We start from the raw sequence: 18,516 nt of genomic DNA on the forward strand, positions 1-18,516 counted from the left end.
CATAATTGGGAAAAAAAAGTGTAAGGGAGTCAGAATGGTTCAGTACAGGAAAGATCTTAGTATAGGCAGTGCCTCATAGCCTATTTATACTTTACCAAGTCCGAGGAAGTCATATGAAGGACAGAGAGATCAAATGATGGGGAGGAAGCTTGGTGTTCCTTAGCTAATGTGTGTCAAAAGCAAGCTTTGAACCTACTTCTTCCTGACTCCAAGCTGAGCACTCTGTCCACTACACCAAAGCCTCTTAAACCGTGGGTTGCAACCCCAAATGGGGGTTACATAACTGAAATGTGAGGGTCGTGAAAAATTTGGCAACAGTAAAATGTTACGTATACCAATTTTATATGCCCATATGACCAGGGTCATGTAAAAATTTCTCAGGTGAAAAGGGGTCACGAGTGGAAAAAGTTTAAAAGCCCTGATCTACACTAATTTTGCCTCCATATATTCATCTGTGTGGATTCAATGAATGCAGATGCCAACCTATCCCTATCAATGCCATGTTTAAAGGCATATTGGCTATACATTTTATGCCAGTGAAATTTCAGAGTTTGAGGTCTTGAACTCCACATAAAGCCCTTGTTTTAGGCTACAGAAATTCACATATTCAGCATTCAACTAGCATTCACTGAGTACCAACTTTGGGCTCAGCTCTGTGCCAAGAACTTTTAAAGATTAAAAAAACAGAGCGACTAAGAAACCCTGCTGTCCTCAAAGAAGCTTGCGGCTTACTTGGAGAGACAGACATAACTGCACAGCAGTATAGAGCAGTACATAATCACATGCCTAGATATAAGTAGTAAAGGCAAGAGTTACTCTGGTAGTTTTTTTTTTTTTTAAAGGGAGACATCAGTGTGACCTAGCACACTTGGGGAAATCATTGTTTCCATAAAGCCTTACCAAGTTAGGGAGTGTCCCATGATCTGGGCTGTATGGATCCTTTGTAGGGTTGGAGGAAACAGCTTAATAAGTTTCCTAATAAATAATGGGTGGTCTCATTATTAGTGCCATAATACTTTCCCCAGTAATAAAACCCCATAGTGACCCCAAAAGGCCATAAACAAGAAAGGTAAAATGTAATTTAGAAAAGACGTTTGTTTCCCTTTCTCCCCATGGTGGGCTTATTAGAAGACAGAGAGAATAAAATATAAAGAATGATGAAAGCACCATGCCTTGGAAGGAGGTGTTAAATTATGTAAAGCATGCAGCAGGAGCTCTGCTCTCTTTATAGTCTTGGGCCGATTTCATGGAGACTTAGTTCTACCTTTCCTAGATCTGCCCCCAAATGATGTATGAGGTTGAGTCCACTGAGGGGGGTAACCATTGGGTTTTTTTGTTTGTTTTTTCTCTACAGAAAGGCAGACTGAACTGTGATCCGACCTTTGAACTTGAAGAAATGATTTTAGAGTCCAAACCTCTGCACAAGAAAAAGAAACGACTGGCAAAGAAAGAGAAGGATACCAGGAAATGTGACTCCTCCCAGGTGAGCCACAGGACCCACAAATCCTCAGCTCCTGATACTTGGGGTGCATGGGAAAAATCATGATGCCCTAAATAGTTGTTTAGAGTTGCTAGTGTGTTCTTCAATTCAGTACTCTCCTTGCCTGTGTAGGGGAATGGTTTGTGTCATGAATCTTATATTTCAAAAAGTTATCTTTTGCTAAGGATGAAGTTGGGGTAGCCCATGCCCAAAGATGTACAGGCAAATATTTAACAACTGGCTCTCCAGGGGAAAAAAAGAGATAGCTAACATTAGACACAAATATGTGTGTATATGTGCATATACGCATACATATGTGCAATCTTTCTATCCATACTTCTATTTATCAATTCTTTCTCTGGATGTTGATAGCATCTACTTTCATATGTCCTTTGTACTTAATTTGGGTATTTATAATAGTGAGACATCAAGCAACTCTTCATTGCTAAATTCAATGGTCTTTTTTATCCATTTGACTCCTCTATAATTTTTGCCACTGTCTACCTCTTCTCTTCAAAACTTTCTCTTCCCTTAATTTCTGCAATATTATTCTTTTTTTGTTTGTTTTCTTCCGACCATTCTGACTTGTTATCATGGAAGTTTCCCAAGGCTCTGTTCTGAGCCCTCTTCTCTCACTATTGGTGACCTCATCTATTCCCATGGCTTCAATTATCATCTTTTTACAAGTGACTCCTAAGTCTCTATATCCAGTCCTTATCTCTGCATTGAACTCTAGTCCTGTATCACCAAAAGCATATTGGACATATTCAATTGGATGTCCCTTTGGCATTTCAAATTCAGTATGTCCAAAATAGAATTTCCCCCTCCCCCCACTAAAGCTGACACTTCTAAACTTCCCCATTTCTATTGAGGGCATCTTCCCACTCACTAAGGTTCACAACTTCAGAATCAGTTTTGATTTTTCCCTCTCCCCTATGCCCCATATCTAAATAGTTGTGAAACATGTTCAGTTCTCCTTCCCCCAAATCCCCTGCATCTATTTCCTCCTCACTCACTCCCATTATCATAGCTCAGGTTCTCAGCACCTTTTGCCTGGTCTATTTCAGTAGTCTCCTAATTAGTCTCCCTGCTTCCAGTCTCTTCCCCTCTCCAATCCATCCTCCACGTGGCTGTCAACAAAATAGTAAAAATAATTAACAGTTATATAGCACTTACTATGAGCCAGGCACTGTGCTAAGCGCTTTACAATTATTATGTTATTTGGTCTTCACAACAACCCTAGGAGAGGAAACTGAGGCAAACAGAAGTTTAGGGACTTGCCCAGGGTCAGATAGCTACTAAATGTCTGAGGCTGGATTTGAACTCATGTCTTCTGGTGTTCTATCTACTGCACCACCTACATTATCTTCCTAAGACACTAGTCTAACCATATCACTACCCTCCTCAAAAACCTTCAGTGGGGCCATATTGTTTCTAGAGGAGCAGCTAGGTGGTGCGCTAGCCCTAGAGTCCAGAGGACCTGAGTTCAAATTTCACCTCAGACACTTACTAGCTGTGTGACCCTGAGAAAGTCACTTAACCATGATTGCCTTAAACATCTGGGGCCATCTCCAGCTGTCCTGATGTATATCTTGCCACCAGACCCAGATGGCTCTAGAGGAGAGAATGAGGTTGGTGACCTTGCACAGCCCTCCCTCACTTAAATCCAATTCAGTGCAAGTCATGATTTCACCCCCATGTTATGGTCATTTGTACAAAGGACAAACAACAACAATAACAATTGTTTCTAGATCAAAAGGCAAGTTCTGCTGCCTGGCTTTTAAAGCCCTCTACAATCTGGCTCCAAGCCACCTTTCCAGGCTTAGTTCCTATTACTCTCTTTACACTTCAGTTGAAATAGTTACTAAGCTATTCCCTGAACTTGTCATTCCATCACCCACTTCTATTCCCCATACCAGGAATGTTCTCCCTCCCTATCTTCATCTCCCAAAACTGATCTTTTTTCAAGGTTCAGCTCAGATACCATCTCCTTCACAGAGATCAGTTTGAATCACCCCAATCTCCTTCCTCAAATTAAGTTTTATTTACTTATCTATGCACATCAGTATTCTAAGTAAAATGTAAACTCCTGAAGGACAAACAAGGAGTTTTATTTTTGCCTTTGGATTCCCAGGGCCTAGCACCATGCTTTTCACAGAGCCTAAGGCACTTAAATAAACATTTGTGGAGTTCAGCTGAGAAGACACAGTGGCTACCCATGGAAGGCACAAGATTCAAGGAGGAAGTAAGGTAGACGTGTAAAAAGTACCTTCTGAGGGGCAGCTAGGTGGCACAGTGGATAAAGCACCGGCCCTAGATTCAGGAGGACCTGAGTTCAAACCTGGCCTCAGACACTTGACACGTACTAGCTGTGTGACCCTGGGCAAGTCACTTAACCCCAATTGCCTCACCCCCCCCCAAAAAAAAGTAACCTTTGAACAGTACAAAAACCCTGCAAAAATTCCCTAATAAGAAATAACAGGAGAAACAAGAGGGGATAAATGAGAAATAACTCCTTAAATTGCATAGTTCTTTACATTTTTCAAAATGCCTTCATTTTTGCTGTCTCATTTGACCCTGTAACGCTCTCTAGGAGACAGCTAGGTGGTGCAGTGAATAAAGCACCAGCCCTGGATTCAGGAGGACCTGAGTTCAAATGCAGCCTCAGACACTTGACACTAGCTTTGTGGCCTTGGGCAAGTCACTTAACCCTCATTGCCCCACCAAAAAAAAAACCAAACAAACAAAAAACACTGTCTAGTTCATACTGGCTGGAGGGCTGATTGTTAAATTTTCTTTGGGAGTATTTACAACCCAGAAATCAGCAAATACTACAAACCAAGACTTGATTTATTGTTATAATGATTGTCTAGATTTAAGAAAGTGATGGGGAACCCCACCTCCACAGAACCATTGCTTGAATGATATTTAGGGTCCCTATAGTCAGGAGCAATGCTATCTGATCAATCATTAACACAGTGTGGAAAGAGTGAATTGTGTTACCCTTCACCCAGGAAGAATGTATATTTTCAAAGAAAAAGACTTCTTAAGGGGCTCCAAGTAACAAACCACAATCAGTGAGATTTGCACTTGGGTTAAGGTGTCAAAATTGACACCAAACACGGATAAACATGAGGAGATAATGTATGAGATTAGAGTAGCTCCAAATCATTCCACTAACTAGCTGTGTGACCCTGGGCAAACGAATGAACCACTCTGACCCTCAGTTTCCTCATCTTAAAAAAAAAATTAGAGGGGTTGTAGCAGGTGACCTCTAAGACCCCCTCTGGCTCTGTAACACTATGAATCTATAAGCAAGTTGTTTATTTTGAAAAATGGGAAATGAAAAAAAAAAGTGAAGGCATTAAAAAAGTGATAGGGAAAAGGTTAATAATGTATATTAAATGTAAAAGTGTGTCATATACATTTCTTTTATTTTTAGAGATCTGTTTGTTAAACATTTACCAGCACATCCCTAGATATAACCCACTTACACGATAGTTCTTTGGGTCTTCAGTAACTTTTGAAGAGAGTAAAGGGGTCTTGATGTGCTTTCCAAAGAAAAAAAATGAATGTGGGTGGGAGGTGGGGAGAGGTAACCAACTATCATGTATAGGAAATACACTTATACCAGGGTCAGAAAGCCAGGGTTTGATCTGGACAATGCTATTCCCCATCTTCTGTGCCCCACTGGGTTTCAGTCAATGGGGCCACTTTCCTAGAAGTGAATTGAAACACTTGCAACAAGAATCTTAGGGTTTGCGTTTGGCCACCCGCCTCACATGAGAAGGATTAAAACTCTCTGTGCTGAGCTCTGGCCTCATTCTCCACTGCTTAAGGATCACATTTTCTTTAAAAAAAAAAAAAAAGACCCGACATTTAACAGGAGAGTTCGGATTTAAGCCATGAATGTGGAAAAGGAGGCCAGCAACCCAAGCGTGAATATTTTAGTGGCATCCAGCTGTCTCCTGATACCCAACCTTTGAACCTTTGTCCTCAGCTACAGAAGAATCCCTGCCTAAGGAACCATGCTAGAATAGTTTACCTTCTCCCTGCTCCCTCCCTGCCCCTTTAGACAGAATTACAATAGGCATTCTCAACATGATTCTTTTTCATTCAATTCAATTGGGTATGTCTCATAGCTTCTCTGGGCCTCAGTTTCCTAGTCTGTAAAATGGAGATAAAGGTACCTGGTGTACCTGTCTCAGAGGGTTGCCGTGAAGTTCAAATAAGATACTATTTGAGAAGTGTTTTACAAACCTTAAAGTGCTTTAGAAATAGGAGCTATTAGTCATAAGAAAACAAGCTTAATTTACAATGTCACAGAATGTCAGGGTAGAAGGGATTGGCAGGTCATCTCCTTCACAGCACCTTTATTTTAGAGGAAGAAAACAGAGGCCAACAAAGGGAAATGATTGCCTAAAATCACTCAGTTAGCAAGTGGCAGAACAGGATTTTCAATAAATGACTCCAAGTCTAATATTCTTTCTTTCTTTCCTTTTTTGGGGGGAGAGGGACAATGAGGGTTAAGTGACTTGCCCAGGGTCACACAGCTAGTAAGTTTCAAGTGTCTGAGGCTAGATTTGAACTCTGGTCCTCTTGAATCCAGAGCCAGTGCTTTATTCACTGTGCCACCTAGCTGCCCCGATATTCTTTCCAATAATAATAATATAGCTTACTTTATATAGAATATTTATGATTTACAAAACACTTTATACACATACTTCCCTTGGCCCTATCAACACTGTTCCTCCCCCCACCCAGGTAGATAATATAGGTTACCCTAATTCTCATTTCTCTGATGGGGATTTTTACTGTTGTTGAGTTGTTTCAGTTGTGTTGGACTCCTTTTGAGGGGTTTTCTTGGCAAAGATACTAGAGTGGTTTACCATTTCCTACTCTAGCTCACGAGGAAACTGAGGCAAACAGAGATCAGTGACTTGGCCAATATAACACAGCTAATAAGTGTCTGAATCAGAATTTTAACTCTAAAAGATGAGTCTTCCTGACTCCAAGCTCAGTGCTCTAACCACTTTGCCATGTAGGGGCCCTCGAATGGAGATACTGAGGCTCAGAGAAGGTGTCTGGCCCAAGGTTATCCAAGCTAGTAATTTCAGAGATAGAAATCAAATCCAGTTCTCTTCTGACTCTAGGTCAGTCATTCAGTGAATAAACATTTATTAAGCACCTACTATGTGCCAGGCACTGTGCCATGCACTGACCAAAAGACAGCCCCTACTCTCAAGGAGCTCACTGTTGAACATTCAAATGACTAGGTACAAATAAGGTATATACAGGAAGAACTGAAAATATCCTCTCCACTGCATCAGGCTGCCATCCATCAGAGGTCCTTGTTATACACAAAAGGCCTTTTTTCCCCTGGTATATTAAGGAAGCGTCTTTGACTAAATTCTTCTGTTAAGAAAGAGTAAAAATAAAATGAGGCTTTTCAACCAGTAGGTGTCCTCATTAAGGAAGGGGAAAAAAGCCCTCACCTCACCTTCTCTTATGTGTGGGAAAAAAATCTCTTAATTAAAGGGTCTCTATTGTTCTATTCTTTTTTTAAATAAAATTGGTAAAGGTCAGCCAATTTTATGAACTGTTGAGGCAGTCTGAATATTTTATAACACTCAAAGAAAGTGGACTTTTTTTTTCTTTTTTAGCAAACATACTTTAAGGTCTTACTATCCCCATAACCCATAATGCATGCCACACTGCCTTGTGTTGTCACTTAACTCTCTTTTGTTTGGGTTTGGGTTTGTCTCTCCAAGCTCCTGTGTGCAGAGATTCTATCTTCTACTCCATCTTCATATTCCCTACTGAGCACAAGGTGCCCAGGGCCTGGCAGAGGCTAGATGAACACTTGTTAAGTAGATGCCTTGGAAGCATCTCCCTTCCCTCCACTGAGACTCCCCATCTGCTGTGAAATCTGAATCTGAAACAGAGTCTGCACTTTACATGAGAAAGATATTTGAATGAAATGATCAGTGACCCCAAATCAAATACAAGGGGTCCCAAAAGTTTGAATAAGTTTAAAACCACACTGACCGAGACTGGGAACTTAACAATAACCCACATGTGCATAGTCTTACATTAACAAAGGACTGGATACCTGTGAGTTATTACTATCCTTATCCTACCGCCCCTGGGATTTCTTCCACTATGTCTCTTTAGGCTCTAGGGTTTCAGGGTATAATAAATAAGGTAAAGTAAAAATTAATTTAAAAGAAACTTTATTCTTTTCCAGAGGTCTTTGCCCCTTGTTCCCTCCCTGACTCCCACTGCAAATTGCTTTATTGTTTCCTTGCAATTAGAACATTTCCCATACTTTGCTTCTCTTGGGACTGATTATTTTTTTAATTCATATTTTTAAAAAGTCATAGGATCTCACTCAACTCCTTCTGCCCATTGAGGATAACATAACTCAAACCCTTGGCCCTCTCTTCCAAACCACGTCTTCTCCCTCACCTCCACATACCTTCTCTCTGAAACTCAGATCACAGTCATAGATTTAGAGGTAGAAGGAATGTCAGAAGCCATTTCATCCATTTTACAAATGAGAAAACTCGAGCCCAGGGAGGTTAAGTAAATAGCAAAGGGGGGATTTGAATCTTCTGCCTCCAAAACCATTCATCTTTCCATTTGGACCAGATATCATCAGATTGATACAAGCTTCACTTAATGTATCTCAGGTCCTCTTCATTTCCAAGTTTCAAATCATCCTTCCCTGGTTTGGTGAGTAAATTTAGTAACTTCTTCAACAACATTCTTCTTTTTACTCTCATTAGATCTTTTAATTTTTGTGTCCTTTTTTCATCATATCCTAGACTTAGAGCTTGAAGGGACCTTAGAAGTCTTTCTACTCTTTTCCCCACTCCCCTCCCTCTCTATTTTATAGGGAGGAAGGAAACAAACATGTATTAGGTACCACACTAAGCACTTTACAAATGTTAACTATTTGATCCACACAACTATTCTGGTAGGTAAGTGCTACTACTAACCCCCATTTTGGTTAAAGAAACTAAGGCAGAGGTTGTAACTTGCTCAGGGCTGGTGTCTGAAGTCAGATTTAAACTCAGGTCTTCCTGATTCTAGGCCCAGTGCTCCATCCACTGTGCCACCTAGCTGTCTCTATAGATGAGGAAACTAAGAAGCAGAGACATGATTTGCCCCAAATCAAATGAGTAATAAGTAGCAAACAAGATTTGAACGCAAGTCTAGTACTATTTCCATTGCATCATGCAGTTTTCCATTTTTCCTCCCCTTTTCCTTTGTTATAAAGTCTTCCAGGCCTCTCTCTTACCTGAATTCCCTCTTCCTTGACCCTTCAGAAGTCTCCTACAATAATCTAAGAGTCTTTCTTTGCTGCTTCTGCCAAGAGTTTCTGAGAGCTCTACTTCTACACTCCCTTCTCTGCTCAGTGTAATCCCAACTCCCCTCTTATTTAATTAAATCACATTTTGACAGCCTAGTGAACACAGCCTTTTGTCTCTAGGATTTCTCTTGCAGTTTCATTCTGATGGCCTTCTGAGTTGGGGAAAGTTAGTGGGTACTCTAAGATCTCCCTTTGGGGCTTGTTGCTAGGTATAAAATGATAGGTTGACCTATGTAATTATGATAGCCAAGCATTATCTGCTTAAAGAGAGGACAGAATGGATTCCCCTCCCTTTGCAGAGGTGGAGGCCTAAGGATGTGCAACATTACACATACTGTCAGACCCAGTTGAAGTTTTGGTTAGTTTTGCTGAACAGCTTTTTTCCTCATTTTTATTTCTTCCTAGAAAGGATGCCTATATTTACAACCCCTGTGTAGGGAAGAGAAAATAAATCTATTCATAAATGAATATATTATGATATAAAAAATCTCAATATATATTTTCTAAAGGATAAGAAGTTGATAAGGGATAAGTTCTCCCCAAAGTGTGGTGAAGTTAAGTCCCCAAAAGTAATTTTGGGAAAACTTTTCGGGTAAACATTCAGAACTTTTGCTCTGGGACTCCCATTCCTCCTGGGTTCCAGTTTGTTGACCACTTCTCAAGGTGAAGTTCTTTCAAACAGGTACTTTGTACAATAACACAGTTGGACATAGTTAATAGCCTGTTCACCAGAGCCAAAGTACATTTAACAGTCCCTGATGAATGAATGTCACAGTGGTTGGAGTGAACATTCAGACGGAATTAAATGTGGTCCCAGAGGAGAGAGATTATTCTGGGCTACTCACTAGAACATCTGAACCTTTTACCATGGGATAGGAAATGCATGATGAGCAGGTGACCTGCAGGACAGACCCTCTCATGTTGCCTCTAGAAGCCTCATTCTAGGCCTCTTCCCCCAAGGCAGCTATCATTTCTGACTTCATCCTGGGGTCAAGGGCTGATGGTCACTCAACAGATGTTCACTGCTGTCCATGTTCAACAGCCACCTAAACAAGTCTTTCCAGCTCTGGCTAGAGAGGTGGTGATTGTTGTCCTAGCCTGAAGAGTATTGTTCCCTTTCCTTTGCCAGATGGGAATGTGTAGGATGCTGATTTTGACCCCATTGCTGATACTGCCCTCTGCCAGGTGCTTGGTTACCTCTCTCTGATGCAGCTGCCTAGCCTGCTCTAGCCTTTCTCTTGGGGACTATGGAGAGAACAGGGAAGGGAAGGGCCAGGATCTTATAGAGTTGGACCTTCCTACCCAAATTAGCCATTCAGTTAATAACTTGGCAGGGGGAGAAAAGGTTCAAGCTCTCCTAGAAAATGTGATACATATATATATAGTTATGGTTTAAGGCTAAGGAAAAGGCAGTGTGGAATAGTGAAAAGAACACTCAGAGGTCCTGAGTGTGAATCTTATTCTCTGCCACTTATTATGCGGCTGAGGGGTAAATCAGTTTCCTCTCTAAACCTCAGTTTCCTCTTCTGAAAAATGAGGGTTTGGGGCAAAGTGATCTTTAAGTTTCCTTCCATCCTTCTATTTATATAAATAGGAACAGGGACTGGACCTGTGACTTCACTGGTAGAGAGAACTCCCAGGCAAGGAAGCTCCCTCTACTAGGGCAGGCTGGCACCTTCTCTACAACTACCAAGGGCTGCCTAGAGCACTGAGAGTTTAAGTGATTTGTCCAATATGTCAGGAATCTTCCTGTTTCTGAGGACATAGAGGCCATAGAAGTGGGTGTCCGCTATCTTTTCCCCACAAATACTTCCTGAATTGATCATCTTTGGCCAAAGGAGAGGTCTTGAATTCAAATTCTGGCTGATACTTACCCCCTGCATGACCTTGGGTGGGTCACTGACCCTCAATGGGTTTCAGTTTCCTCCTCTGCAAAATAAGGGGGGTTAGGATTAGATGATCTCTAGGGGTCCTGCTAAATCTAAGCCTCAAGACTGATTGTCTGATCCTACTGAGTACATTATTCTCACTTGGGAAATAGCTGTTGATTGATTGTGGAGCCTGTCAGCTCACCTTTCTTTCTTATTTCCACCTGGCAGACTTGCCTTCTTCAGGAGCATCTTGAATCAGTCCAGAAGGAATTCATTATTTTCAACAGAGAAAAGTAAGTGACTCCTAGAAAAGGCACAACCCAGTAAATTGAAGAAATGTCTCGGCTAGAACTTCTCGCAAAACCAATACTTTCAAATGTACCAACTGAAGTGAAAACGTAGGTTTTTAAGAAAGATGAATACTTCTCACCTCTGCCAGCCACCAGTGACGAAAGCAGAGGCATTATTAATTGATCCTTCAAATCAGTCGTGGGGGGGGGTCACCCATTCATTTCTTTTTCCCTTTCAAAGCTTAAACCTTTTCCTCTCTTTATCTGAAGGGTAAGAAGGGAACATAATGAGAAGCTGGCACAAGCCAAAGACCCAGAAGATGGTCAGAACAACAACCTGTGAGATCTGCTCCATCCTCTTTCCACAACATTAATCAACCGCTGGGCCACGTGCTTCTGAATCCTCCATTTAGAATGCTCAGACAGTAGTTCTCACCTGCCCTCCCCTCCACTCACAAATGCCCAAAGCACTGTGGTAGAGCACTAGACCAGAAGCTGGGAGACCAGGGGGTCTAGTGCCAGTTCTGCCACTAAGCAATGCTGTGTGACCTTAGGCAAGTCACCTCCCTTCTTTGGGGCTCAGTTTCCCCCCATCTGTAAAATTAGATAATCTGTTACAAATCCCTATTATTTCTAATAGTCTACAATTCCAAATAACATTGAAGGTTTATGCTTTAGTGTCGTTCAAAGAACACCGGAGGACTTAGACTAAGAAAGATCTGGGTTCAAATCCCAGAACTGACACACTGTGGCTATTGGTAAATGGCTTTACCTTCCTGAGCCTCCATAGATAAAGGGGGTAATAATATTTACACTACCTATTTAAGACCTACCTCACAGGGTTGTTGTGAGGAAAACACTATATAGTTGTGAGTTATTATATTTAATCCCTTTTCTACTCTTTGCCTTGTAGAAAATGTAGGGATTAGGGTGAAGCCCTTCCGTCCTAGAAAACTAACAAAAGGGGATTAGAATACCTTAGCCCATCTGAGCACAAAGTAGAGGATTGATTTTGTTCAGGAAAAAATAATGGGACTCAATCAACCATAAGTATCTATGTGAAAGAGAAGCCCCAAAACAGGGGCCTTCTCACAGTAGCATGGCCCTTCAGCACTAACCATCTCATTTAACTAGGGACTAGATGTCATCTGATTAAGTACCAGGAAATACCAGACAAGAATAGCCTGATGTAAAACACACCTACAGTGTTGTGGTGATACATGGGGGGCCTGGGACGTGTAGAGAAGTTTGATGTGATGTCTAGCAGGATGTCCTTCATCTTGACCAAGACACAAAGAAACAGTTTCCCTTTCTTGCTAAATTCATCAACCAATTCTAGGGCAAGTTGGTGACTGATCAAGGGAGCAGTCATTCTAGGGGTAGGATGGATAGAATTAGGGCCTGTGAGAAAGACAGAGATGGGAGTAGGGCTGGAAAGACTTGGAAAATGAGAGTGCTAGCTGGCTTCACTCCTGTAGAGCATATGGGTGTGAAGTGGGGACTCAACATCTGCTTAGTGTTTTATGGCTTTCAATTCACTGAACTACCAGGCCTTAAGTTACAGTGGTGGTAGGAAGAAGAGTCTCTTTTCTTGCCATTTAAAAAAAAATGAAGTGTATTTACAAGTGTATCTTTTTAAATATTTGTAAAAACAACCACCACCAAACAAAACACCATCCACCACCACTTGTGTTCCCCTCCAAGTACAAAGTACATCAAGTGAGATAATGTATGTAAAACACTCTATGAATAGGATCTCTTATTCAGGGAGTTCTCTCCAAACACCAGCCCTTGTCCTAATGCAGTCTGTTCGGGACTGGAATAAAGTCATCAGCAGTGAGAAAGAGACCAGACTCTGGTTCCAAATAGGAAAGGCCAAGAGTTTCCATGGCCATTTGTAATTCAAGCCAAACTATGTGTTTTGGTTGCTCTGACTCAAGCCCCAAAGGTCATAGATTTTTTTCTTCCCTGTCAAACATTTCTTCTTGGTTAAACAGTCCTGTTGAAAGAACTTCCTAAGGAATGTTTCGGGAACAAACATCTTACCAAAGGGAAGGAAGGCAAGCCATTTGGCTCATCTTTCACTAACTTGTCTAGTTCATGTCACTAGAATGTCTGAACCAGGAGAGGAACCTTATAAAACATCCATAATTCATATTCCTAAGTCAACTAGTTTTTATTTCTAATAAGCTGCATATGGACCTGGAATGGTGCCACTAATTTTTAAGAATTAAGATTCACTAGATGGACACTCACAGACCTGGATGAGGCAAAAAAGTCCTCCCTGGGCCCTTATTAGCCTGCTTAGACAGTCGTTTACCAAAAAATAAACAAGTTTTGTCAGTGTTGGTATCACCTCCAGAAAATTGATATAAGAAAGTCTCCTAAGAGTTTCTCATTGCTGAGCTAGTGCATTTCCAGGCTTTTACAAAACCTTATTTCTGGTTTCTTGAATAGTTGTCAGTAACACTGAGGCCCTTCTGTTCTATTCCATGAGTCAGAGGTTAAAACCAACCAACACCTTCCTGAGGCTGAGGCAAATATACCCACAACTCCTCACATTCCACTAGAATGTAAACTCCTTGAGGCCAAGGAATGCTTGTTTTATTTTATTTTTGTATCCCCAGTGATCGTCCTGGTGACTAGCACATGAGAGGTCCTTGAATTGGCTTGAATTGTACTACCTTAGGTTTTCTGGGGCCTATAATTCCCTGGTTCATGACTCCTTAAACTTGAATCTGAGAGTTCCCATCTTGGAGAAGAAAGGGATCGTGGCAACCATCTGTGACATATGTTCCTGAAAATGTTATTAATGTTGTCTTATCATCTCCACCAGTCATTGTAAAAAAAAAAAAATGACTTTATCGGCTTACTATGTTTATAAGGTTGGAACACATTTCTTCTTCATAGCACTGCCAATATGCCAGGGACTGCATATTGACTTAGGCAGCATGGATAGGGTAGAGGGGGCACCCTACTGACGATAGGTTTTGGATCTTGATATAAAACCCATGCCAATGGGCCGTGACAACTTTAAATTGCTAAGGGAGCCCTGGCTAAGACCAGAGATTATGGCTGGAACCCAAAGCAAAGGGTAATGGAAAGAACGCAGGGTTTGGAATCAGAAGTCCTTGGCTTGAGTCCTGGGTTTGCCATTTATTAGCTGTATCACCTCCAAAAGACCAGTCACTTCCCCTCTTTATTTCCTCATCTCTAAAACAATGGGCTAGAGTAGGTGATTTTGAAGCTCGTGTCACTTCTAACATTCTATGACTTTGTAAGTACTCACCTTGATGTTGCTGCAGAATTCTTCCATGTTCATGACCAGTCAGTGAAGTAGGCAGCATGATTATTACCATCCTTGTTTTATGAATGGGGAAATTGTGTATCGGAGAGGTCATACAGTCACGTAGGTAGTTAAGTATCCAGGGTGGAACTAAACCAACTCAACCCGTTTTCCTGATTCCACTCTTTCTTCTACATCGAGAGAGGGCTAAGATTAGTTTAGAGTAGTCAGGCAGCCCTTTGTTGGGAGAATTATCACTCGCAGCTGTAGAAAGTGACCAATATTACCCGTCATTGTAGTTCCCTTTGATCATTTGGCAGATTAAAAAGGAAGCAGGAGGAGCAGCTAGGTGCCACAGTGGATAAAGCACCGGCCCTGGATTCAGGAGTACCTGAGTTCAAATCCGGCCTCAGACACTTGACACTTACTAGCTGTGTGACCCCTGGGCAAGTCACTTAACCCCCATTGCCCCGCAAAAAAAAAAAAAAAAAAAAAAAAAAAAAAAGGAAGCAGGACAGAGATCTTCCAGAGGACTCTCCCAGTAGATAAACTTTGGTTTTGCTCCAGCATTTACACGATAAGGTAGGGAGAACTGTGGGAGCTGAAGGGAAGAGACTGAAGAGCTGTATATCTCTGTTGTCCATCACCAAGATGTCAGGGCACCATATAAACTTGTTTTTTAATAGCCATCTGCCATGCTCACTTGTTCTAAGTTAAAGTACTGTCTGTCTGTCACTAATGGAATAAAAAGTCGAATGTCTTATTTTCTGCTTGGTTATGTATGTGTGTCTAATTCTTCCTGAGTTCTCTCAATGGTGACCTAGAGACCAAGTACCTCTGGGGAGCTGTAGTAATTGTAACCTTGAACAAAAAGTAGAACCTATATCAGATTGCGGCTATCTTGGTGGGGGGAGAGGAGGGAGGGAGAAAAATTCAGAAATCAAAATCTTATAAAAATGAATGTTGAAAAATATCTTTACATGTAACAGGGAAAAATAAAATATTATTAAGTAAAAAAAAAAATTTTTTTAAAGTAGCATCACAGTGCCATGAGAAGGGCATTGGGCGGGTGTTAGAGACCTGGGGATTCAATCCAGCCTCTGCCACTTAACTAAGTGTATGGCTTTTGGGCAAGGTGCTACTCTATCTCCCCAGGACTCAGTTTCCTTATTTGTAAAATAGAAGGGTTGGACTGGGTGACCTCTGAGGTCCTTCCCAGCGCTAAATCTATGACCTTCAGTAACAAGGAGAGCTGGAGAAACTGAGCTACCCAAGTGTCTAGAATGAATAGAATCTGTAGCAGGGATGTCACATGCCGCCCTGTTTGGTGCTGACTCCCTACTCTGCTTCTGGAGAGAATATATTCTACAGGTGCAGAGTGCACCCATTTATTAAGCATCCATGTGCCAGGCATGTGGGCTAAGCAGAAAAGGGGAAAAAGGACCATCCCTGCTCATCAAACACTAAGGGGTGTAATGAGGAGGTAACATGCAAACAAGCTGGAGATAATCAACAGAGGGAGGTCATGGCATTGAGAGCTAAGGAAAGGTTTCCTTTCTCACCCAGATCCCTTCACGACTAGAGTAATGTGAGTGCAAGAAGTCTAGCTGGCATTAGGGATGTATCCCTGGTCAGACTGCATCTGGACTACTGGGTTCTGTTTGGGCTGCTGGTTTGAGGTAGGATGTTAATAAGCTAGAGTAACGGGGGGCAGCTAGATGGCGCAGTGGATAGAGCACTGGCCCTGGATTCAGGAGGACCTGAGTTCAAATCTGACCTCAACACTTGACACTTACTAGCTGTGTGACCCTGGGCAAGTCACTGGTTTGCCCTCAGTTCCTCATCTGTAAAATGAGCTAGAGAAGGAAATGGCAAACCATTCCAGTATCTTTGTCAAGAAACCCCCAAATGGAATCATGAAGAATTGGACATGACTGAACAATGACCAAGATCAGAAGAGCCTCCAGTTCATTCATTGAAGATTAATAAAAGAAATGAGGATGGCTCATGCTTGAGAAGACTTGAGGGTGGGGCAGGACATAATAGTTGTCTGCAAGCACCTGAAGAGGGCTTCACCTTGGCCCAGAGGGCAGACCTAGGGGCAGTGATGTTAGAAAGCGTCTCTATAACATCAGAACCCAAAGTGGAACTGACGGGGGAGGGGGAGGGGGGTCCTCTCATTTCAGTCTTCAACTTGCTAGAGGGTCACTTGTCTGTATGAGCAACGGAGTGTTTTTGCAAGCCTTAAAGTGCTAGATAGTGGCAGCTAATGTTATAAATAATGGCTAACATTATTATGATGTTGCAGTGGGGAACTTGTTCAGGGGTGTGTGTTGAACTAGATGGTCCCTGAAGTCTCTCCCAATTCAGAAAAACAGGTGACTTTTGTCCTGTGTCCATGGAACACATAAACTATTAATAAAATTAATAATGACTTTTACTAATTGTTTACTAATAGTAACAATTGCTAGTAATAATAATTTAATAATAAACTCCATGTGGAGATCTAGTCCACAGATCTGACCTCTACTAATGTGATCTAACTAGCTGGCTCACAACCAAGGCTTAGGCAACAGAAACCTGGGGAAGCCCAGATCCTGCCCTTCCTTGGCGTATATTCAAAACTCATGTAGATGGGCAGCCTTGCTGTGTGACCTTGGATGAGTCTTACCTCTCTGGGTCTCAGTTTCTTATCTAGGAGATGATGGGACTGGGCTAATTTGATCAATCAGTAAACATTTATTAACTGCTTGTTGTGTGTCAAGCACTGTGCTAAGCGCTGGGGGGGTACAAAAAGAGGCAAAAAGACAAGTGTCTGCCTCGCAAGGAGCTTACAGTCTAACAGGGAGACAACCCTGCAAACAAAATATGCAAAGCAAGGTACAGACAGGATAAATAGAAGATAATTAATAGGGAAGGCACTGTAATTAAGAAGGGTTGGGGGGGGGGCAGCTAGGTGGTGCCGAGGATAAAGTGCTGGCCCTAGAGTCAGGAAGACCTGAGTTCAAATCCAGTCTCAGACACTTGACACTTAACTAGCTGTGTGACCCTGGGCAAGTCACTTAACCCTCATTGTCCCACTAAAGTAAAAGAAAAAATAAAAAGAAGGGTTGGGGTTTTCTGTAGGTGGTATTTCAGTTAGGGACTTAAAGGAAGCCAGGGAGGTCAATAGTGGGAGTGGAAGATAGAGAACATTCCAGGCATGAGGGACAGCCAGAGAAATGAACATTCATTCCTATTGCATCTTACAAGGTTTACAAAAAGCTTTCCCCATAATAGCCTCATGGGATAGTGGTATGATTACTCCCATCCCCACTTAACAGATGAAGCAACTGAGGCTCAAAGTTAAAGGGGCATGCCCAGGTCTCCCAGCTCCCACTATCTGCTGCAGCTCTGCCAATCACTGGCTTTCTAGCTCCCCTACCCACTCCTCAATATCACTGTCCTAATCCATCCTGGTCACAGAAGTAGCCTGACATTCCAAGTGCCCAACACGAACAGGATCTGTGGCCAAGAAGACCACATTCAGCTCTGTTTCCCAGTCACTAAAGACTCCTGCCTGGAGAGCGAATAAATGTATCTTTGAATCCAGACAGTGCCTCTTCTTGGGCCTAACAATACCTCGGCGGCAGGCGGGCGGGTTGGCTGTTGCCCTGAACTCTTCCTTAATAACTTGATTTGTTTGGAAGGCCAGTCTGGCTCCCCCAGGAGCTGCATGCTAAGTGCTCCCACGATCCCAGTTAACCCTCTGCCCACCAACACATCCTCAGCAGGCATAAAGCAGAGGAACAGAAGATCTCTTGGGAACTCTGGATCTTGACTAGAAGACCTAGGTTGTGTGGGATTTAACAGATGGTCCTGCCATCTCTTACCTCTGTCGATCATCTTCACGATACCATCTTTCCCCCATATCTAGCTCTACTGATCAATCAACATGCATTTATTACGTGCCTACTATGTGCTAGGCACCATGCTAAGTGCTGGAGGATACAAAGAAAAGTAAAAACAGTCTCTGCTTTCAAGGAGCTCAGTCTAATGGGAAGACAACCTGCAAACAAGTTATATTCAGGATAAACTAGAGATATCTCAGGGAAAGCAGCATTAAAGGGCACTGGGAGAAACTTCCTGTAGAAGATGGGATTTTAGCCAGGGCTTGAAAGCCAGCAGACAGAGTCGAGGAGGGAGAACATTCCAGGCATGGGGGGAGGGCACCT

General features: G+C 42.1%; 1 protein-coding gene across 2 annotated transcripts in view; it reads left to right on the forward strand.

Moving 5' to 3' along the window:
• STK32A (serine/threonine kinase 32A) overlaps nt 1-15,193 on the forward strand; it is a 173,620-nt gene extending 158,427 nt beyond the window's left edge. For both annotated transcript variants that reach the window (XM_043989728.1, XM_043989729.1), the window contains 3 exons: nt 1,355-1,483; nt 10,955-11,019; nt 11,287-15,193. In XM_043989728.1, coding sequence (XP_043845663.1) covers nt 1,355-1,483; nt 10,955-11,019; nt 11,287-11,359 — 267 coding nt within the window. In that variant the 3' untranslated portion in view covers nt 11,360-15,193. The remainder of the gene's footprint in view (nt 1-1,354; nt 1,484-10,954; nt 11,020-11,286) is intronic.
• Nucleotides 15,194-18,516: the final 3,323 nt, after the last annotated feature.

This window comes from Dromiciops gliroides, chromosome 2 (assembly GCF_019393635.1).
Source record: "Dromiciops gliroides isolate mDroGli1 chromosome 2, mDroGli1.pri, whole genome shotgun sequence".
Taxonomy (NCBI): Eukaryota; Metazoa; Chordata; class Mammalia; order Microbiotheria; family Microbiotheriidae; genus Dromiciops; species Dromiciops gliroides.